This window comes from Eubalaena glacialis, chromosome 8 (genome assembly GCF_028564815.1).
Source record: "Eubalaena glacialis isolate mEubGla1 chromosome 8, mEubGla1.1.hap2.+ XY, whole genome shotgun sequence".
Taxonomy (NCBI): Eukaryota; Metazoa; Chordata; class Mammalia; order Artiodactyla; family Balaenidae; genus Eubalaena; species Eubalaena glacialis.
In genome coordinates, this window is record NC_083723.1 from 114,617,981 (window position 1) to 114,641,201 (window position 23,221).

The 23,221-nt window shown below is 45.9% G+C and overlaps 1 protein-coding gene across 1 annotated transcript in view; it reads right to left on the reverse strand.

Moving 5' to 3' along the window:
- The window catches only part of HIPK2 (homeodomain interacting protein kinase 2), a 188,209-nt gene extending 170,161 nt beyond the window's left edge, over window positions 1-18,048 (reverse strand). The window contains exon 1 of the mRNA XM_061198803.1: window positions 17,849-18,048. Within this exon, the coding sequence (XP_061054786.1) occupies window positions 17,849-17,867 (19 nt within the window). The 5' untranslated portion in view covers window positions 17,868-18,048. The remainder of the gene's footprint in view (window positions 1-17,848) is intronic.
- Between the last annotated feature and the right edge of the window lie 5,173 nt (window positions 18,049-23,221).

Here is a 23,221-nt window from a genome sequence, read left to right on the forward strand (position 1 = left end):
AAAATCAAGAAAAAGTTAGGTACGTCATGAATGCATAAGATATATGTAGATATACATGTAACATACAAAATGTGTGTTAATCAACTGTTTATATTGTTGGTAAGGCTTCCAGTCAACAGCAGGCTATTAGTAGTTAAGCTCTGGGGAAGTCGAAAGCTGTATGTGAATTTGTGACTGTGCAGTGGGTGAGGGTTGGTGCCCCTAACCCCTGCACTGTTCAAGGGTCAACTGTATATCCTTAGTTGGATGCATGCTAAAGAGAAGACAAAATTACAAAGATGTGTTAAAGTTTCTTTTGTAGTTTCAGCATTTTTAATAATATAAATGTTGGTGTTTTGAAACTTTATTCTTATATTTATAGGTTATAGAAGAAATAAAGATTTTTTTATAGAAAAGAAAGGAGTTATGATGATAAAATTGAGGAAAGGAAGCGAATGCACAGGGTAATTTAAACTAAAGATGTATCTGAACTCTTAATTTTTAACAACATGTATTTTCTAGCTCTGTCCACTGAAATTCTCTAGAAAAAAGTCACCTCTGTAGTAATAACCACCCCTAATGCCCAGATCGTGGTCTCTAACACCACTGTCCAATACCACTACAAAGTCCAAGATGAGCCTGGGGCCTTTGTACCATTTAGCAAGAAAGCTTTTCATGATTGTGGCGGTCCTGTCAAGAGGTCACAGGAGCTAGCTGAAGGGGTCTCACTGCCTAAAGTTGTAACAAAAAGATTAATGATCAAAACATACCAAATCAATAAAAATCCATGACTACTTAATGATAAAAAAGAAAAGGCAGAAAAAACTCATTTCTCATTATTTGAAATGGCTACTATGCAACTCAATTTGAAAATTAATCATTAAAGGGTGAGTATTAGCAAAGATTCTGCTTTTCCAGTGAGAACTATTATTTCGGGGTAACCAGTTGGCCCCAGTTGAAGAGGAAAAGCTCTACTTTATATAAGAATTAGGAAAACATCATTTTACAAAACCTAATGAAATGTATGAGTTCAGGCAAGAATTATCATTTGGTGCTAAAACCATTCAGTAAATGGTCTGTATGCCAAAGTTATACCTCACAGATCACTTTTTGGTCTCAAGGGGAAAATGGAACTGGACAGGGAAGGGTTCAGGCTGCCATAATAACCCTCATCCAGGGGTCAACCTGAGCTTCACTAATAGTGGGTCCCTGGAAGGTGAAGCAAGGGCCCAGAATCAACTCTGGGGTATTCTAGCCCAAAATGATGAACCTGAATTCACTGAGCCCCTAAGACACAGGAAATAAAGGAGATGAAGAATCAAGCTCGGCACCGCCCTAAGGAAGCAGCCCCACACGTCTAGAAGGTGATAGCTTCTATGGGCAACTGGCCCATTTCTTTAGAGAGAGACTGCCAGGTTGGGAGATGAAAAGAAAGTTACAACCAGATGCAGTGCGTAGTCCTTGATTAGATATTGATTTCAACAAACTGGCTTCAAAGGACATTTGAAGGCCAATAATGGAAATCTGAATATGGACAAGGAACTAAAGGAAATAAAGTTTACTGAAATAAAGGCTGTAAATTGTTCATTGAAAAAAGCAGATTACAAAACAGTACTACATCATTTTGGTGTTAAAAAAAAAAAGTACGTGTACATATATATGCACAGAAAAAGACCTACAAGGATAACAGTGGTAATCTCTGGAGAAAGGAAAGAGAAAGGCTATGTGTATGTTTTGCTTGCCTTTATCTTCTAATTTTTGTAATGCACAAGTGGTGTTTCTATAATACATCTCTTGAAAAAATAAAAGTTAAATAAGGCTTTATATTTCATCACTGCTCATCTACAAAAGACCATCTAAGAAATGATGTATGATCTTCCTAAAATATGCTAAGTGGTCTGTCCACCGAGAGCACGCAGGATTCTTGGGATGTTCTTCAATTTGGAGCTTTGTTACTTGGATGATTCTCTGACAAATCAAAGATTTTCTTCCCCAGATGATGGCAATGCTGTAGGAAAAAACTAATACCAGTTAAGGTCTCAGAGGCATGAGGTGATGGTTTGAGATAAGAAACGAAAGTCAGTTTTTAAAAGGGGTGCCAAAATGCCTCCTCAAGCGCGCTTCACCTCCACTTCCCTGTGTGAAAAACTTTACCAGCAAAGTTCAAAAAAATCTTTAGGAGAAAAGAGAGACCAGCAGGACTGAACACAGCACTCAAGTCCCAGGGAGAAAGCCCTGGACTAGGTGTACCTGATGGCAGAATCACCCTCTGACAATAAAGACACATTCACACCCATTTACAAACTCACTTATCAGGATTTCTTTTCTCTTTAATCATCACTCTCAAACTGAGAAGATATACTAGAGGCTCTAAAAGGGTTACTTTTGCAGGTTTCTATATTGCAGCATCACACAAAGATCTGTACGAACAGAAGTGTGCTGTACAATCATGTGCTGAGTTAACAAGTCTTGGAAAGTGTCTACAATGCATGTGAAGGTGACAGGAGCGGAGAAGACAGAAATGACAGACTCGGCCCATCTTCCCGGAGCCTGCAGTCCGATGGGGGAGGCAGGTGGAAAACAAATACACCCGAATACACAGGCACCTGAACGCTCTAGGTGTCACGAAGGAAAAGAGCGGTGTGCCCTGCGATCAGAACAGGGGCATCTAATTTACAGGAGGAAGTGACATTTCAGTTGTGACTGCAGAGCGAGCAGGTGCTGGCCAGGCAGAGGGCAGACGAGCATTCCAAGCAGGGAGACTGTGTGCAAAGGTGCTGAAGCAGAAAGCAGCAAGGGACTGTCACAAAGGGGACAAAGGGGGAAGACTGACCCAAAGTGAGATTGCAGAAATCAGCAGGGGCCGTGCTGTCGCTGTGTTACTCAGGATTTGGGATTTTACTAGAAGTGTGATGGGAAGCGGTTGGCCATCTGAAGTAGGAGAGTGATCAGATCTAAGTTACACTTAAAATCCACATGGAAATCGGCTGGAGGCTCAAGAATGGATGGGGGGGCGGGGTGGGGACAGGTCAGGCAGGTAGTGCAGACGAGATGCAGAGGTGGGTTAGACTAGGCTGCAAGGGTCCAAACTACAGCCTGAAGGCCAAATTCAGCCCAAAGCCTGTTTGTGTAAGTAAAGCTTTACTGGAACACAGCCCCACCTACTCATTTACGTCTGGTCTACAGCTGCCTTCACTACCACGGCAGAACGGAGTAGCTGTGACAGAGACCATTTGGCCTGCAAAGCCTAAAATATCTACTATGTGGCCCTTTACAGAAAGCCTGCTGACCGATGGACCAGCGGATGGCAGTGGAGAGAGAAACAGGTTCACCATACAAAGCAGATCGTATTTATTTGTGGATTCCGTATCTGCAAATTCACCACCTTGCTAAAATTTATTTGTAACTTCAAAACCAATCCTCAGCAGGTGCTTTCACAGTCATCCCTGGGCACGCGCACGCTGCCAGGAAAAACCTGGGCTGCATGATGCCTGATGCCTGTGTTCCCAGTTGAGGTCAAACGAGGTCGGGCTCTGCCTTCTTGCTTCAGCTCTTATACTATAAGCAAGCCTACTTTCCGTGGTCTATTTAGTACCACGTTTTTCACATTCTTTGGTACTTTTTTTGCTGGGAATTTTTAAATGACCCCCAAGCATAGTGATGAAGGGCTGTCTAGTGTTCCTAAGTGCAAGGAAGCTGTGACGTGTCTCATAGAAAAATGCATGTTAGGTAAGCTTCATTCGGGCATGAGTTACAGTGCTGTGGGCTGTGATTCAATACTAATCAATCAACGATATATATTAAATAAGATGTCTTTAAACAAAAACACACATAAAACAAGGTTACGTACTGATCAGTTGATGAAAATAAGAGCAGAGGCTCGCAGGAAGCTAATCCTAGGAGCGGTCGTCCATCATCCCCTAATCCAGCCTCTGCGGTGACTTTATAGAACATAACTATAGCGAAAAACAAGAATGGCTACATTTGGGAAGCAAAAATCAATAAAATTCGGTGATGGATTAAATATGAAGTGAAACGAAGTCAAGGATGACACTCAGGTTTCTGATGTGAACAACTGGGTGGAAGGAGATGCCATTTATGGAAAGAAAGGTTTCTGGGAGAAGCACATAATTCAGGTGGTTGACCAAGATTTTTTTCTTTGTACACGTTAAGTTTGAGATGCTTGTGAGACATCCAAATAGAGATGTTGTGTAGATTGTTGGCTTTATGACTCTGGAGCTCAGAAAAGAAGTCTAGGTAAAGGCACAGCTTTGGGAGTCACTGACATACAGAGGCAATGGTGTTTGAAAGCCCTTGGGAATGGTATGTGCCCCCCACCCGACCCCCGAGCAGGAGGAACTCTGTGCCTTCCTGAATCAACAGGCAGGTTAATTTAAATCTTATCTAGGTGGTTTTATTTGTTTAATATAAAAACACTTAGGGGAGGAAATTAATCCAGTGATCTATAACTAGAACTGGATAAATGTTCATACCCCTTGACCTAGTAATGCTTCTTTGAAGAACCGATCCTAAAATTCAGACACCCCTTAATGTTACACTGAATGACACTGAGAAATGATTCATGATAGAAAAACCAGAAACAACCTTACATTTGGGGAATGCTACACTAATAAAACTACCGATATTTTCCTCTGCGATTTCTTCGACAGATTCTAAGCTTAGAAATTTCAACCCCTCCAGAGGTTTAATAAATATCCACTTCTGTTTCCTTCAAGCTTTCTTAAAAAACGGATTTTTTTAAATCCATTGATAAATTTACCTTTATCCGTTAAAATGCAGGCTGCTTCAGGGTAGGGGTGTACATCTGTTTTGTTCGTTGCTGCACCTCTGGCACCTAGAACAGTCCCTGGCATACTTAATGTGCTCAGCAGACTTTTGTTGAATTTAACATTTTAATCACATAGAATTTATCTTGGTATAATGTTGTGAGGTGATAATACCCGTTGAGATTTTTCAAATTGCTATCACGTGGTCCCATTCCCATTTGTTAAATCAGGTTTCCTTGCCCCACCGCTTCGTGGAACCTCCTTCGTCATCTATTAAATGCTCACAGACAACAGGATCTTAAATCTGGCACACCTATTCTGCCCACTGATGGGTCTGTCAAGTTTCGTGCCAAATCTGAACCTTTATGGTTTGGTTTAACACATGGCAGAGCTGGCCCTTCCGCTGCTCTTGTCTTTCAGACCTGACTGTTCTACGCCGGCCACCTTATCTTTCAAGAAGACCAACAGAAATCAGTTTCTCAAATTTTAAAACATTCATTCAGATTCTGATTGAAACAAAGAACATTTTACATTGGGAGCAGAACCAGCGTATTTACCAATTTCACTCTCTTATCAAGGAAGGGATTGAGAAGACTTTCCGCTTTGCAGCTAGAGCCTGGTGGGCAGGGGTGGGAGCTCTGGATCCAGGCTGCCGGGGGGGCAACCTCAGCTCAGCCGCCTGTGAGCGGCCGAACTTTCCAGTGCCTCCGCAGCGTAACACAGCTGGGCAGAACCTACCCTGCAGCATTACTACAGGATTCAGTGAATTAATATAACTGAAACCTTAGAACAGAACTGGCAATACCAAGGGCTTGATAAGTATTAGCTGTTACCACCTTTTCATAACTTTTTTTCTTAGAGGTCTCAGGAAGATTATTCTCAGATTTCTGGTTTAGCTGCTCAAATGGGTTCGTGGCATGGCTGCCCCTTACTATATACCCTCCTACATGCCAGCTCCCGGACTAAGTGCTTTACACTCACCATCTCGTTTGTCCCTAATGGATGGAGAGGAGGCGGATGGGACAGCAGAGCGGGGGTGAGCGTGGGGTGGGAGGATGTGTGTCTGCAATATCAACGCTCCAGCACCGCCAGCCCCCCGCCGTGGCTGCCCTGCTCCGAGAAGGATCCCGGATCCTTCCTACTTGAGTTAACTGTGGCTCTCCGTGCCGCATGTTGCCCCGACCACTCCAACTGCCCCGTGAGGAGCCGGGCGGCCGGCCGGTCAAGACTAGAGCACGCTCCAGCGTCAGGAGGGCTCAAGGCCTGGCTTATGAGACTTTGGACAGGTTCTTTAATATCTCTAAGCCTCGATTTCCTCTTCCGTAAATGGAGACAATCACAGAGCTCTTTATGTCGATTAATAATAATATATTATTACTGTGAGAATGATATCTGCCCATTCTACTCTGAGGCCCCAGTGCCAAACTGGATGAACTACAGACTGGTCAGCTCTGGAGAGAGAACAAGAGAAAGTAACCCCTGCATGGACGGGCCCTGGAGGAGATGGGGCCTCGTCTCTCCCGGAGCTGAGGCAGAAAGGCTGGAGGCTGGAGGCCGTCTCAGCCACCAAGAGCAGTACAGCAAATAATAAATACCCTGGCCAGGTCTCCGACTCCCACATGCCCAAGGAAAGTTTTCATCAAAGCAACTACCATCTGATTTTAAATATACACTGATTTCTCATTCTGAATGCATTCCTCTAAAATAGGGGTTCTCAATTAGAAATGCAAATTCTCAAGCCCCACCCCAGACCTACTGAAACAGAAACTCTGAGGGTGGCGCCCAGTGATCTGTTATAACAAGCCCTCCAGGTGACTGACGGTTTCCAAAGCTGGAGAAGTGCTTCTCCAAAACAGCTCCCTACACAAACACTCCCCAAAGTGAGCCCCAGTGTACCTGCACTTGGACCCTGACACCTACGAGTATGACAAGGCAGAGACACAGCCAAGATACGCAAAGTCAGACGATGAGCAGGCAGGTAAGGAGCCTGGCTCGCTGTGGGTAGCTGAGTGGGGAATAATAAGTAGCTGGAAGCAGAGAGGTGAGATGACGTCAAGGGAGGACAGAAGTAGGAGAGGCTGCGAATGTCAATGGCTGAAACAGACAAAACGGAAGAGCTGCTGGACTGACTACGCTCTCTGTCAAGTTTCACTGTGGGAACAACATACTGGTTCCCGAGCTTTCCTTAGCCAGCAACGGGAAACGGGGCAGTTTCATCAACCACGCTTTATGGAGCAACTGTAAGTACAACATCTAGGTTGGATGGGGAAGGGAAAGGAGGAGGGAAAGAAAGAAGCAGAGTATCCAGTGAAGCCATCACCAGCCATGACTTGTATAAACACAAAACATTTTGAGTTGCCTTTGTTGCCCAAGTTTTTACAGCAAGAAGTCCCCTTATCAGCACTGCCCTTAGAACAGGGCAAAAGGGTCTCCAGCCCTGAACCCCATACTTTCAAGACCCCAGCCACACCCCTCCCCAAGGGGAGAGGTGTCCCCAGGGTCACCAGCTGGGCCCCTGTCCTCTTCCGGACCGTGTTCTGGATCCCTGGGACCCTGGTAATCCCCGTCCAAAAGGCCTCGCACCCACTTGTAGGCCTTCCCCAGGCAGGGCCTGTGGGGTGCACACAGGGGCCGAGCAGGTGGCCAGGAGGCACCCCTAGGTCTGCGGGGAGGTGGAGGTGGTCGTAGGTTGGACACACAAACCAGGAATCAGTGGGCTGCAGGCTGCCCTGCACCGTCACCCTGGGATTCAGCAATGTCAAGTCAAGCCATCCCTTCTTGTGAAAGTCTGTGTGTTCAAATACTATGAAGGGTTACTCATTGGGATGGAAGAGCTTCCAAGAGGGGTGGGAAGCGCAAGACAGAAGGGACCCCAACAGGGTCCTCTGTGGGGTCAGAATGGCATGCCTGACAACAGGGATGAGGTTCAAGTTTTGGTCACATCAAAGAGAAAGAATGACTCGAAGCTCTACCTTGGGAAATCAGCATTTTTTAAAAATTAATTAATTTTTATTTTTGGCCGTGCAGCGCAGCTTGTGGGATCTTAGTTTTCCAACCAGGGATCGAACCTGGTCCCTCTGCAGTGAAAGCGTGGAGTCTTAACCACAGGACCGCCAGGCAAGTCCCAGCATTTTTTTTTTTTTTAAAGCCACTTAATGACTGAAAAGTGCTCTGAGGTTCTGTGAAACTCATCACAATTGTACCGATTTCTCTTCTGTGATTTTTTTGTTGTTGTTGTTGTTAATAAGTAGTTCGTGGTGACAAGCTGCGAACTTTCTCAGGGAAACATAAGGAACAACTTCCTAACAGAAGACTCTTGAAAAACCAGAGCTGAGGGCATATGGCCTTGCTTTGCTCGGGACAGTGGGAAATAGCCCCCCGGGGATGGGCTTGGGGAGGTACCGTGGGCGGCAGGGCACCCAGGAGGACCAGGCCCAGGACCTCCCCCAGCTCTGGGAGAAGGTTCGCGGCTGTGACAGCCTCGTGGGACGCACACCATGGAGCTCCCGCTGGCAGGGCGGCCCAGTGAAGCCCCACTCAGTGGTCACCGTCCTGGAGTTTCTGCGCCCACGGCCAGAGTGACTCTCAAGGCAACGTTGAGGCAGCCTCTTCAGTGCTCTGGGCCTCAGTTTCCTCAAGTGTCAAAGGTTGATACGAGTGTGTGAAGACTGACCCAGTAAGATCCTGAGATACTGTGATCCCAGGGTAGAATGTAAGAGAGCCTACCAAAAGAAGAGAGTCTTTAGAAAAATAGAATCGGTCATCCTTTGGTATCTGAGGAGTGCTGGTTCCAGGACCGCTGTGGATACCAAACGCCTAGTATGCTCAAGTCCTTTACATAAGACAGTGTAGTATTTGCACATAACCTACACGCATCTGCTTGTTTACTGTAAATCATCTCTAGATTACTTGTAATATCTAATACAATGTAAACGCTATGTAGATAGTTGCCGGGTGCACAGCAAATTCAAGCTTTGCTTTTTGGAACTTTCTGGATTTTTTTCCCAAATATGTTCAATCTATGGTTGGTTGAATCCATGGATGTGCAAGCTGTGGATATAGCGGGCAGACTCTAAGTATCATGGTACTGCTAACACCAGCAAGCTTCCCTGGTCCTAGATCACGGCCATGAGGGGTGGGGAGGAAACTGGAAAGGAGCAAATATTTACTGAATGCCCAGATCAGGCATGCGGCTAAGTGCTCTGCCATGCTCTCTCGTGTGACCCCAGCAACAGCCCAGCTCCATCACCACGGCGAGCTCGCCTCCCCCCTCCCCGCACCACGTGGCTCACCCTCCACTGCCTCATCCCCTCTATTACATCCAGGCCAGGAAAAAAAATTACCTTGTTCAAGTATCATTTTGATTATATTGGTCCCCTTTTCCACGCCATAAAATGTCTCTCGAATTAGAACCCGTTTTAAGCCTTTCAACAACTGATCCCAAACACTTACCGTTCTCGGCTGCTGGTCTATTTTGTGCTTACCACTCCAGCCAAGCAAAAATGACCTTGCAAGTGAATTCCATTATGCACTCTGCTTGTTCACCTGGTTACACCAGCACAAGAGCTTTGACTGTTTCTGTTGTCGCTCTGGATAGGAAAACCTCACTTATCCGACATCTTTGGAAATAGGCCGATCCATAGAATTGATCTATATAAATTAATTTTCCCTCTTCCAGTAACTTAACCCTTTAAGAGGCCTTAAATCCTTTTTGGGGAGTAAGTCATGGTATAATTAAATGAAAGAGTTTCTTTATTTTAACCATTTTCTTATGGAAACATTTCTGTAATACATTAGAGAAACTCCCAGTCTCAGTTAACAGAACATAATGACTATTGATTAATCTTTTCCTGATGGTGCAGGTCATCCTTAATGAATAACAGTGATCACAGTGTGCTGGAGCTTCAAATGTACCTCCCTCAGGGGTGTGTGCCCCCCCGATCCCCGCCCCCATTATGAGTTCCCCTGTAATTCACTTTCCTGCAGAAGCTCCTGCTATCAGCCTGGATTCTGGTTGAGTAGGTGCAGTGACACAGAACTCGGGAGGGTGTAACTTGCTGCCTTTCTGCACAATTTTAAGAACTTACACGTTGCTTTTTGTCAGAGCTCTATAAATTCTTCATTAGGGGAAAAAAGATCAAACTTCCATAACAAGCAATGAACCAGAGTTTTCAAAATTGCCTTACCATGTGACTTTTAAAAGGATTCCAGACACACATATTAAAATTTGCTTCCTTAATGCTATGAAACTAGAAGTTCTATACAGAACTGGCATGATGGATCACTTTTCTTATGATGAGCCCTTGGAAAATCATTTTATATTGTGAATAACAATTCCATAGGTTGAATCAAAAGGGTAATATTGATCTAGAGGAAAATGGTAAAAATATAAGGGGAAAAAAACCTTATTTCATCCGAATGCAATCTGTAACTATGTGAATCCAAAGTGTCATAACCCAATGTTATGGCAGGTTCTACAGTGATCTTTCTCTGAGCATGCACAGCACAACCTGGGGGGAAATGCCCTTGTCCACTCATATATTAAACTGCATTCTTTCTGTGACAATGAAGGTTTTATAAAGTCTACAGCATTAGCACAGGCAAGAGTCAATCAATCTTAATTCTACTTAAACATGGTGGCATTTAATTAATCAGAACCTACTAGAGCAAAATAAGTTAGGCAAGAATTGTTAAAACAGGCTACTTTCAAAAACACTACAAATCTCTTCAACGCCGTGTTTAGAAATAAGTGGCTGTAAAACCACAAAATTATTTTGCAGTTTTACAGGTTTGCTGCTAAGGAAACCATAAACAAGACGAAAAGAGAACCCTCAGAATGGGAGAAAATATTTGCAAATGAAGCAACTGACAAAGGATTAATCTCCAAAATTTACAAGCAGCTCAATATCAAAAAAACAAACAACCCAATCCAAAAATGGGCAGAAGACCTAAATAGACATTTCTCCAAAGAAGATATACAGATTGCCAACAAACACATGAAAGAATGCTCAACATCATTAATCACTAGAGAAATGCAAATCAAAACTACAATGAGATATCATCTCACACCGGTCAGAATGGCCATCATCAAAAAATCTACAAACAATAAATGCTGGAGAGGGTGTGGAGAAAAGGGAACCCTCTTGCACTGTTGGTGGGAATGTAAATTGATATAGCCACTATGGAGAACAGTATGGAGGTTCCTTAAAAAACTAAAAATAGAACTACCATATGACCTAGCAATCCCACTACTGGGCATATACCCTGAGAAAACCATAATTCAAAAAGAGTCGTGCACCAAAATGTTCATTGCAGCTCTATTTACAATAGCCAGGACATGGAATCAACCTAAGTGTCCATCGACAGATGAATGGATAAAGATGTGACACATATATACAATGGAATATTACTCAGCCATAAAAAGAAACGAAGTTGAACTATTTGTAGTGAGCTGGATGGACCTAGAGTCTGTCACACAGAGTGAAGTAAGTCAGAAAGAGAAAAATAAATACCGTATGCTAACACATATATATGGAATCTAAAAAAAAAAATGGTCATGAAGAACCTAGGGGCAAGACAGGAATAAAGACACAGAATCTAAAAAAAAAAATGGTCATGAAGAACCTAGGGGCAAGACAGGAATAAAGACAGAGACCTAATAGACAATGGACTTGAGAATACGGGGAGGGGGAAGGGTAAACTAGGACAAAGTGAGAGAGTGGCATGGACATATATACACTACCAAACGTAAAATAGATAGCTAGTGGGAAGCAGCCGCATAGCACAGGGAGATCAGCTCGGTGCTTTGTGACCACCTAGAGGGTGGGATAGGGAGGGTGGGAGGGAGGGAGACGAAAGAGGGAAGAGATATGGGGACATATGTATATGTATAACTGATTCACTTTGTTATAAAGCAAAAACTAACACACCATTGTAAAGCAATTATACTCCAATAAAGATGTTAAAAAAAAGTTTGCTGCTTTTTTTTTTTATTGGCAACTATTTCACTAGCTTACTTTCTAATAGCAAAGTTACCCATCAGAAAATCACAAGTTGAATGGCTTTGCCCATCATATCTTTTGCCTTTTCCATTGGTTCTAGACCAAAGATGGAGGAATACGGGCTGCAAGTCTGACTTGTAGCCACTCTCATGAACACCTCACTTACTCGTAGAGAACCTGGAAAAATAGGCATGGCTTTCGCAGACTCAGAACCTCTAAAGAATCTGACGAACTGTCCTTTCTAAACCTGGATGAACCAATATTACACCGAATCGTCAAGATCCTTCTGTGCACTCTCTCCTCTTCTTTTGAGAGTAGTTCAACTTTTTTTTTTATGACTTATGTCAGCTGCATTCTGTTTGTCAGACTAAATTGTCCCAAGGTCCTTTCCTGCTCTGGGCTCCACACTCCCAATAGGTGGAGCTAGGTTTTCTTCTTCTACAACTTCCTTCCCTGAGGGATCTGCTGAGTGACCACTCGATCTATATCCCCACCAATAAGTACCACAAAACTACCTGGAATTAAAGATCTCAGCCAGGCAGCAAAGCCAGGAATTAATTCTCCAACAGCCATGTAAGATGAATGGGTCCACTGGCGACGGAGCCGGTAACGCCAAATGCCAAAAACAGAAAGTCTCTGAGCAGCATGTGCAAATTAGAAGTGCAATGTGTTTACAAAGATATAAGATGTAAGTAATGAAAGAGGAAGATGGACTCTTCTGCAAATGAGAGATGGTAATTTCCAGGGATATTTCTAAGGAAATTTGTAATAGGTATTTTCTACATTCAGAAATATTTTTTTGATTCCAAATAAAGAAAATATTTCAAGAGAAAATAGGGAAGTGGGGTCTTCCCTTTATACCTCAAGAAACATGAGCATGTAAGAATTAAGAACCGATGCGAGGGTGCGTGCATGCACACACACACATTAAAGGCATTCCATCTTGAGTCAGACCACGGTCCGGTGAGCTCATGCTTAGTTTTGACTTTCACTTCCCATGCACCCTGAACTCGAGGATAGGGACCCTGCATGAACGTCTGTGAAATGGATGTGTTAAAGAAGAGCCCTGCCTGTAAAGTGGGCGTGACGGTGCCTATTTTGCGGCTGTCAGGAGGACAAGCGAGTCAATGTGCGTAGAGCATGTGCCACAAACTAAGTGGGGTCTAAGTCGCAATTACTGCCATGAACTTCAGGCATCTTGGTTTCTTTTAGAGGAAAAAAAAGACCTTTCTATATTCCAGGTTTTCCATTTTCTTTCTCTACCTCCAATCCCTCCCCCACCCCCAATAGGGTATTGCCATACAAAATGGAACTATTATGAGTTTGGGCCTTTCAAGTTCACACTCCATCAGAGGTTATATGACATCTGCTGGCATTATTCTGAACCTCGCCTTTGATAGCAACCCGAAGAGCTTGAATTGTCATCGTAAGACCACCAGAAAGCATTGGCAAATGACACGTTCAGAGAACAATAAAAAATGTTCATGTATCATACCCTCCTGATCGTCACTACTTTGTTCCATATACACCTCAAAGGCGGTTCCTTTAAGATTGGTCTCTACGGGAGGAAGGAAGAGAGAAATAAAGAAACAAAAAATAAAACACAGGGACTTCCCTGGTGGCGCAGTGGTTAAGAATCCGTCTGCCAATGCAGGGGACATGGGTTCGAGCCCTGGTCCGGGAAGATCCCACATGCCGCGGAGCAACTAAGCCTGTGCGCCACAACTACTGAGCCTGTGCTCTAGAGCCCACAAGCCACAACTACTGAACCCGCATGCCACAACTACTGAGCCTGAGCTCTAGAGCCTGCGTGCCACAGCTACTGAAGCCCGCGCGCCTAGAGCCCGCGCTCCGCAACAAGAGAAGCCACCGCAATGAGAAGCCCGCGCGCAGCAACTAAGAGTAGCCCCCGCTCGCCGCAACTAGAGAAAGCCTGCGTGCAGCAACGAAGACCGAACGCAGACAATAAATAAATAAAATAAAATAATAATAATAATAAATAAATAAATAAAATAAAATACGAAGAATATGAGCAGCTGCAACTTGCATAAAGCACCAAATTTTCTTCTGTAGGAAAATTATGTTTGGTGCACTGATCCAGAGCCTGGCTCGTGGTGGGGCGGGTGCCTCCCCTCTGAGGAGCCCTTGGTAGGGAAGCCACCTCTGGGCGCTCCCTCTCCTGGCCTGCTGCCTGGGTTACGAATGGATCCTGATTAAGGGCAAAGATTATCTTTCATACTTTGGGATACTTTCCCAGAGGCCCAGCTGCAGCCCCTGAAACTCTGTTCTAACGGCTTGTTGCCTCATTTTTAAAGTGGCATAGAATGTGTCACTAGAGAAGAGAAATTCTCTACCTGAAACCAGCAGAAGCTCAGTGGGAATAAAGAATCTAGAAAAGTCACAGAGGGGGTCAAAAAAGGCTCTTTCTTATTGTTGCTGGTGCCCAAACTGGAAAAGGAATAGCAGGAGATCAATAATTGGAATGTTGCTATTATTGGTTTTCTAAACTATCTGTGGGTTATTCTTTCCCTGGAGTCGTCATGCCTGTAAGCAGCTCAAAAGCTAGAGGGATTTAACACGCACTGAGAAAATGCCTACTACAGCCAAGCGCTTTACCTGTACTCGCTTCTAATGGAGCCCTGGCACAATCGAACAAGGCTTTAAAAAAAAAAGCTCAGAGAAGTTAAGTAACATGCCCCAAAGCCATATAGCTAGATTCAAACCCCAGGTTTCTCTGATTCAAGTATCGTACCACACTGTCCAGGATCAGGAATAAAATTAATGAGCCTTGATTCACTCCTCAAATGTGGTGAGAATGAACACAATATTTATACTTTCTCATTTTAAAAATATAAAACATAAACACAGGAAAAGATATTTTTTGAACATGTGTCATCAAATTCTTTTAATGGAAGATGATTCAGAATCCACTTCTTGGTAGGTGTCTTCAGGCCCATCTGATGATAGACTTCAGCGCTACAGTTTTGGGAAGTCTGACTGTATAAGCCAACACTAGTGGACATGGCACAGCCCAGGGACAGTGGAACACAATTAACGTGGGATTTAGGGTCCTCTAATTCAGAACCTATGGCACTATAGACCTTTGTGGTTGGCCTTTGCACTACATATTGGAAAAAGCCTTGCTAAGCAAGTTGATGGAGTAAACGTAATTGCAAGGCGAATGTTTAACCTTCCAAAGAAAATAAACCTTTTTAAAGAAGTTGAACTTGATCAGTACCAAGCCATTGAAAACTAATGTGCTATTTATAAACCTATCCTTAAAAGCAAGTCACAGAAGACTGATTATACTTTCCTACCCATTAATTTGTATTATCAAACATACCCTGTTTCCAACTGAGCATTTCTCTCTAAAAACCTGGCAGCTCAGAATCCTCCACTAATGCACTCGGGCCTTCACACCAAATCCCAGCTTGGGGCAACTGCACCCCATTTAAACAAATGAGTACACCCCTGAATTCCAGCTGAAATGCCTCACCTGTCATTATCCTTCTCCTGAGAACCCCATGTTCAATCTTTCAGTAGCTTAAAAACTATTAGAAATCACTCTTCTTGGAGAATTCCACAGGAAAAGCCCTGCTCCTTCAGGATGCACACAAGGAGTTTATGTGCTCTGATGGGGGATACGGTAAAAATCAGGTTCGCTAAATCAAGCAGACATCACCAAGGAGGGAAAAAGGAGGTCACTGGAGTCTTAGAGGCACTCACAGCAGGACGGGAATGTGGGTTCCGCAATACAATGCCTGATTATAGAGGTCACCTGTCTGTTTTAGAGCATGACCGACAGTCTCTTTCAAAAAAGACCCAGACCTAAGCTTGTGCAGAGTGAAGCTGGGACTGCTTGAGGAGGGGTGAGAAGAGTAGGAGAAGAATTACAAAAGGTATGCAGAAACTCTCTCAGAATCAAAGGGCACAAAGCATAGGAATAATTAAGAGAGCACACAGACAAGACTGAGGGAAACCCGGGGTGGACAGGGGTGACCACGCAGGTCACCTGGGACACAGACGGCAGGCTTGCAAATTTAAAAAGTGAGCTCCTGAGACCTTTGAGATCGGTGCTGATTCTTACACCACAACATCTTACACACCCACAGGTCTTTATCTGGTGTCATGCACTAGAAGAGCACTGTTGGAAGAACGGGAGTGCCAAGTCTTGGCCTCAGGGGTATGGCCCACATTCCATCTGGATTTAGAATGCAAGGGACAGGAGGAGAACAGCACGGTTCCCAGGATGGCTTTCCACAAAGTTGACTAAATACATCCCAACGCACACACCCAGCCCCTTGTGAAAAGGGAAAGCAGCCCTTTACCATAGTTCTGAATTCAATGCCAAGTTCCTTCTCCAATGCTCACCCGGAGTGTCCAGCAGAGGGAGTCTCAAAAGAGGTACTTAATAAAGAGAAAATTGTTTCATTTTAACACTCCACAGACAGTGGAAGCATTGACTGTAGCCCCCTCCCAGAGACACAGACAAACAATGAACGCCCGACTGGGTCCTCCTAGCGTGTTCACAGAGCCACCGGCTCGCTCTTTTCTGCGTGGTGGAGTGATCAGAAATTTCGTTTTGTTTTGTTGAATGGTTAAATGGACCTTGTGTTCTTCAGAATCAAAGAGGAAAGCCCCTGGAATAACATCTCTCTGTTGCCTTCTAAACAGGCCCCTTTGTTTCTAAGAGAGTCTGAAAAAAAAATATTTACAGTCCATAGGTTATTTACAGCCTCGTTATCCAGGACCTGACTGGTAACTTTATTCCGTCCAGAAACCTAATTCATTTGGAGCCCTGGAACTAATAACAGATTTTCTTTTCAGATAAGTTTTTTTTTTTTTTAATCTGCCTTTATAACAGAGATAAAACTATTAATGCGTTCCCTGTCTCACTCGCCAGGACTGCTCTCTGGATTTACAGAGGATTAAAATCTCCTCGCCCCTCCTCTCTGTTCCCCCACAAACCCGTGCCCCTCTCATTTGCTATTTCATCCACAGAATATCTGAACAAAACCGAAAGAAAGCCGGATGGACTGACGCTAAAAGTATGTAAAGGCTGCTACTTCAGTGATTGCACGAGAAAACATTTTCACGATGAAAATGACTGAAAAAAAATCAGGCACCCTTTGGTTCAAAATTCCTCCTATTACAAGCACACAAAAAAACACACCGGAGTGTAAAAACTTAGTTGATTCCAGTTTGATTTCTGCCTGGAAGCTGACAGAACTGACTGAAGAGAAACGAAAGAGAGAGGGAGTGCAGGGGAAAACGCAGCGCTCGTGCCTTCCGTTCCTTTCTTTCTTCCTAAAGACAGATCAGAAAAAGGACCCGACGCCAGGTGAAGGTGCACGACGCAGGTTTACCCAGACCGATCGAGACGAACAGACGTCTTGGCTGCCTCCCCGACTTGAAAACCTAAACTACATTTTTCCCTTACACACGCTAATGCGGGGAGATTTTAGCCTACTGCATTGTTCTGCCTGGGTCTGAAATGGACTTTTCCTCTCTACCCCCTCTCATCACCTAGCCCCGTACATTCCGATCCGACAGCCCCCCAAAATCAGAGGCTCGCGAAGAATAAAGGAGCGTGGGGTGGGAGTGGAGGGAAATGGGAAGGGAGCTGCGAGGACAGAGAGTGGAAAGCACATCATCTTAAAGGTAATTTTCTTTGGGGGAGGGGGGAGGAGGAAAGCTACACCGTATCACCTTTATTTATTCCAAATAAATAAAGAGCACCGTCATGGGTCTGTCTTTTCCCCGGCGCCCCCCTCCTAATTTCTTTTCTTCGGCCAGGAGCCCACCCTCGCACCCACACCCCGCCCCCCCGCCTCTTTCTCCACCCTGGAAATAAGATCTGTTCGATTCCGGATCCCGGCCGCTCGCTGGGCGAGGGTGGGGGCGGCGTGGAGGGGGCGGGCAGCCGGTTCGAGCCCCGGGGGTGGGGCGCGGAGGCCGGGCGCCCGGGGGCGGCGGGCCCGGGGGCTGCCCGGCGAGGGGCGGCGGGCAGAACAAAGCTGCGGGGGCCGCGGCAGCCAGGCGGCGCGGGGCGAGCGGGGTCGGCGGGCCGGCGCCGCTTACCTTCGTACACGGGGGCCATCGGGGCCGGGGTGTCCGCGATTCATGGCAACGGAGAAGGGAACGCGGCGCGCGAGCTCGGCCCCCCCAGCCTCAGTCGGAATCTGCCATCTTGAGCCTGTGTCTCCGCTCTCCGCGCAGCCGGGGCCGCCAGCGCCCGCATCACCGCCTCACTTGGCCGGCGCCGGGGGAGGGGGCCGGGCGCCGCCGCCGCCGCCGCCGCGGCCCGGGCCCTGCGCCGGGCTCCTGGGCGGCCGGGCGGGCGGGCGCAGCGGCCGAGGCCGAGGGCCGAGCGGCCGCGGCCCCCGAGCGGGTCCGCGGTGGGGCGGGAGCCGGGGCGGGCAGCGCGCGGCCAGTCCCCGGCCGGGGCTCAGCTCAGCATGGCTGTGTGTGGGGGCTTCGGCAAAAGTTGCACGGGAGGCGGAGGAGGGGCGGGAGGAGCCGGGGGAGGGGCGGGGGGGCGGGGGCGGGAGCGGCGGCAGAGCGCGAGCGAGCGAGCGAGCGAGCCCGGAGAGCGGATTCCGCGCGCAATCGAGCGCCGATGGCACGGATGCGAGGCGGGGAAGGCCGAGCCGAGGGCAGGAGCGGGCGAGGCCAGGGAGGCTCGGCGAGGCCAGCGAGGCTCGGCGCGGCCCGGTGTGCACACGCTTCAGCTCTGATTGGCAAAGGGGAGCCGGTCCGCAGGGGTAGCAGCCAGAACTTTGTGTGTGCGCGCGAGCTGGGCGGGAGGGGGAATAGACTAGAAGGGGAGCCCCGGCCGGCAGCGGCTCGCCCTTCTCGCACCTGGTTGGCGCTCCCTGAGATCGGTATGCGATGAATGAATGGAGGAGTGGGCGCACGCCGTTCTCGGGGGGAGGATGAGTAAGCGGAGGAGCTTTTGAAATCCAAATGAGGTCAGAGATGCAGAAGCCATTCCGAGCACGCTTAAGAGATGCAGCCCCCGGGTGGTCGCTGGATTCCTGCGGGAATCAGGTTTCCGCCCGGTCCTCACGCCTACGGTGTCCTGAGGGCACCCCCCCCGACCCCCATAATCTGGAGACGTGGTTCCCTCTACCTGCCTCAACGCTCTCTCCGAACGGGGCTTCAACTAAACACGCTCCAGACTCTCCCCAGCCCGAAGCCTCGCCAGTTCACTGCTGCAGCTTCTTCTTGGATTCTGTGATGGGATGCCCTGCCATCGCCCCCAACTGAAGAAAACGGGAGCCTCCTCTTAGTCAGTGACACATAGATTGATCATAAAAGATATTCAGTGGATGGCAAGCAGCTTTTTTAAAAAATGAAGTGTACTAGAATAGAAAAGATTAGACCCATTGCCCTTAGTAAGAGTAACTGTTTATTTCATAAACCTTTTGTTTCGGTTACATATACAGGACAACTGTGCTGGACCACGATACAAGTTGTATTTCCTGCTGTGGGTCATAGGTCAGAAGTTTAAAATCTGTATTTGGGGAATATAAAATAATGAACAAACCCATTATTTTCCCACCACCTTTTATCCTTTCCAACCTCCATACCCTGTCACCCCCCCCCCAAAAAAAACCCCAAAGACAAGCCCTTTCACACACTTACCTAGTTTTGTTAGTAGCACATCATTCCCCCTTTGTCTCAGGATGACCTTTGACTCTGCCGTCTTCCTTGCCCCCATATTCAGTGCTACGCTTTGCACTGCTTCTCTTAGCCTAATGTCACTCACATTTGCAGAATCCTAGATTACCATTGCTAAAGGGGGTCTCAGAGATCATGTGGGCCAGCCATGCCCTTTTAGAATTGAAAAGATGAGGCCCAGGGAAATGAAGTATATTGCCCAGTGTTAACACAGTATTAAATCTTAGAGTTCAGTATGGAGATTCCTTAAAAAACTAAAAATAGAACTACCATATGATCCAGCAATTCCACTCCTGGGCATATATCTGGAGAAAACCATAGTCCAAAAAGATATATGCACCCCAGTGTTCACTGCAGCGCTATTTACGATAGCCAAGACACAGAAGCAGCCTAAATGTCCATTGACAGAGGAATGGATAAAGAAGATGTGGTACATATATACAATGGAATATTACTCAGCCATAAAAAGGAACGAAATTGGGTCATTTGTAGAGATGTGGATGGACTTAGAGACTGTCATACAGAGTGAAGTAAGTAAGAAATAGGAAAAACAAGTATTGTATATTAATGCATATATGTGGAATCTGAAAAAATTGGTATAGACAATCTTATTTACAAAGCAGAAATAGAGACACAGACGTAGAGAACAAACATATGGATACCAAGGGGGAAGGGGTGGGGTGGGATGAATTGGGAGATTGGGATTGACATATATACACTATTGATACTATGTATAAAATAGAAAATGAATGAGAACCTACTGTATAGCACAGGGAACTCTACTCAATGCTCTACGGTGACCTAAATGGGAAGGAAATGAAAAAAGAGGAGATATATGTATACGTATAGCTGATTCACTTTGCCGTACAGTAGAAACTAACACAACATTGTAAAGCAACTATACTCCAATAAAAATTTTTTTTAAAGAGGGAGAAAACAAAAATCAATCAATCAGTCAATCTTAGGTTTAAGCTCTTGGCTCCCACTCTGGTGTTCTTTGCTTCATACCATTCATTCATTCCCTTTCTTCTATCCCCCTGCCATCCTTTACTGGTCCTCAGCCCAGTTCACCCTGAGCACTTCCACCTTCAAAACATACAGTTTGGACCGTGCCATGCTCCTGCTAACAACCTTCAAGGAGTCAACCTGTGCACGTAGGGCTGAGTTTCCTAGCTCCTTGGCTCTGAGTCAAGGCAGGCAGGCTCCGACTTACCTTTCTAAGCACATGAGTTCAGCAAGTCCCTGCCTCTCCAGCCAGACTGGTTTACTCGTGGTCCTCTCTCAACCTTGCCCAGCTGTGCCTTTGTGCCTTTGTCCAAGCTGCTGCTTTCCCACCAAGGATGCCTTCTCCATCTTCTCTCTTTAACCAGATTCCACCTGTGCCTGACTCATTTCCTCCTCAAAATGGCCTGAGGTAGCATGAGATTAAGACAGACCTGGTTCCGATCCCAGCTCTTCCACTTAGTAGCTGTGTGAACTTGATCAAATTATTTAACCTCTCTGACCTTCAGTTTCTGCGTCTTGATTATAATGAGAATAGTAATAATAATAATATTCTTCCCTTGTACCTATAAGTCTCTATCATGACCTTTACCATACAGGTATAATCTCTCGTCCCCTTTCCAGCACTATCTAATAGAATTTTATGCAGTGCTGGGAAGGTAACCATTTGTGGCTCTGGAGTGCATTAAATGTGGCTGGTGTGACTGAGGAACTGAATTTTTCATTTTAATTGATTTTAATAGCCAACATATGGCTAGTGGCTACCATATTGGATAATGCATCTCTAAACTGTAAGCTCAATGGGGGCAGAGACCATCTTGGTTGACGTTATATCTCCAGCAATGAGCACACTGCCTGACACATGGTAGGTACTGCAAAAATATTTGTTCGATGAATAATAGCTACCATTTATAGCATGCTCCCTTGTGTCAAGCACAACACCAAGAACTTGGTGTAACTTATTTCGTACAGTCCTCCCTACAGCCCCTGGGGTGGGATTAGATTAGAGACAGAGTTTGTATAGAGGGCTGGCAGAGAGTAGAGTTCCATAAAAGGTGGTTTTTATTAGCATGAAAACCTCCCTGTGACCAATCCAACTGATTTTTTATCTCTTCTTTCTCCTGCCTGTCACACACACTCTGTTGGACTCGGCATACTCCAGTCTAGATGGCTGACTCTCCTTTTCTGTATTGGCACCCTGTCCCCACAACTGGGTTGGCAGCATCTTGGGGCAGGGTCCGTGGCATACTTGTTTGGATGTCCCTTGGCTCAGGTCTTGCACTGATTCATGTTTAGTAGTTGCCTCTAACTTCGTCCCCGCTGCTGTCTAGCCATGAGTGATTCTAGGCAGGCAGTCTCACTCTCTGGAATACCTCCTCTGTCCTCCCAAAATTCATATGTTGAAACCCTAACTGCCGGTACCTCAGAATGTGACTGTATTTGGAGATGGGGCTCTTTAAAGAGGCAATTAAGTTAAAAGGAGGTCATTCGGGTGGGCGTTAATCCAATATAGCTGGGGTCCTTATAAAAAGAGAATTAAGACAGAGACACCAGAGGAAAGACCACATGAAGACACAGGGAGAAGGAGGCCCTCTGCAAGCCAAGCAAAGAGGACTTAGAAGAAACCAACCCTGTCTACCCTTTGATCTCAGAGACTCCAGAACTGTGAGAAAATTAATTTTGGTTGTTAAAGCCACACAGTTTGTGGTACTTTAGTATGGCAGCCCAAGCAAACTAATATACCCCACTAGAAGGCAAATTAAAATGAAGAAAGATCACTTGTGTCAACTGAAAACATCTTGAGGGTGGCCTCCTTCCCACCGGAAGGGAACCGTCTTGGGTGTGGAAATGGAGTCCCATGAAAGAAGAAGATGGAGCCAAACAGACAAGCCCCCCCCTCCAACCTGCTCTTCAGATCACCATGACCAAAGCTGACCCATGTGATGCACAACTTCAGTAGAAAACGTTCAGCTGCGCTAGCATACTTGGCATCGTATAGATGGGAAATGTTATTTAAATGAATTCAGATACGTTTTCATGATTTGGCAGATTGAATCTGCTTGCCTGTCTCCCTTCCCTCCAGTGACAGCAGTCAGGTGAGGGGGGATATAAACCCAACAGCGAAACTCCACTGAGGGAGAGCGGGAGAGCAGGAAGGGAGAGAATGTGAGGCGGAGCCCCAGGGGGCACCAGTATTTGAAAGATGGGCAGAGGGAAAAGAACAGGAGAGAGCAGGGAAGGAGGAGGACAACCTGGATGGATGGTCCCTTGACATCCTGGGGCAGAGACCATTGCAAAGGGAGGTGAGGTCAGCAGTGCTGCATGCTAATCAGGGGTCACACAAGACGCGCGTGGGGAGCATCCAAAGGACCGAGCAACAAGAGTTACATTAGTGCCTTTAGTGAGGCTAATTATGGGGCACATGTAGGGTTCTTAAATTCAGTCTCCAAAGAATGCGTAGCGTTTGATAGGTGGAGATGGGAGGAAGGGTGGAGGGTCAGGGAGGCGCCAGAAGAGGGCGCTAGAGAGCATTCCAGACCCAGAGCACGACCAAAGTCCCGGGGTGAGACATGAGGTGGGCCCAGGAGCTGGCACATTTGGCTTAGAGATAGTATGCATTGTATTTTATTTGTTTAATAAACACATTAGCACCTAGACAGTGTTCTAAGATGTTTACAAATATTAGCTCATTTAACAAATCCAGTATTTTACACTACATAGAACTCTAGGTTGCCGAAAGACCATTTAACTTCGGTATGCTCTGAGAAA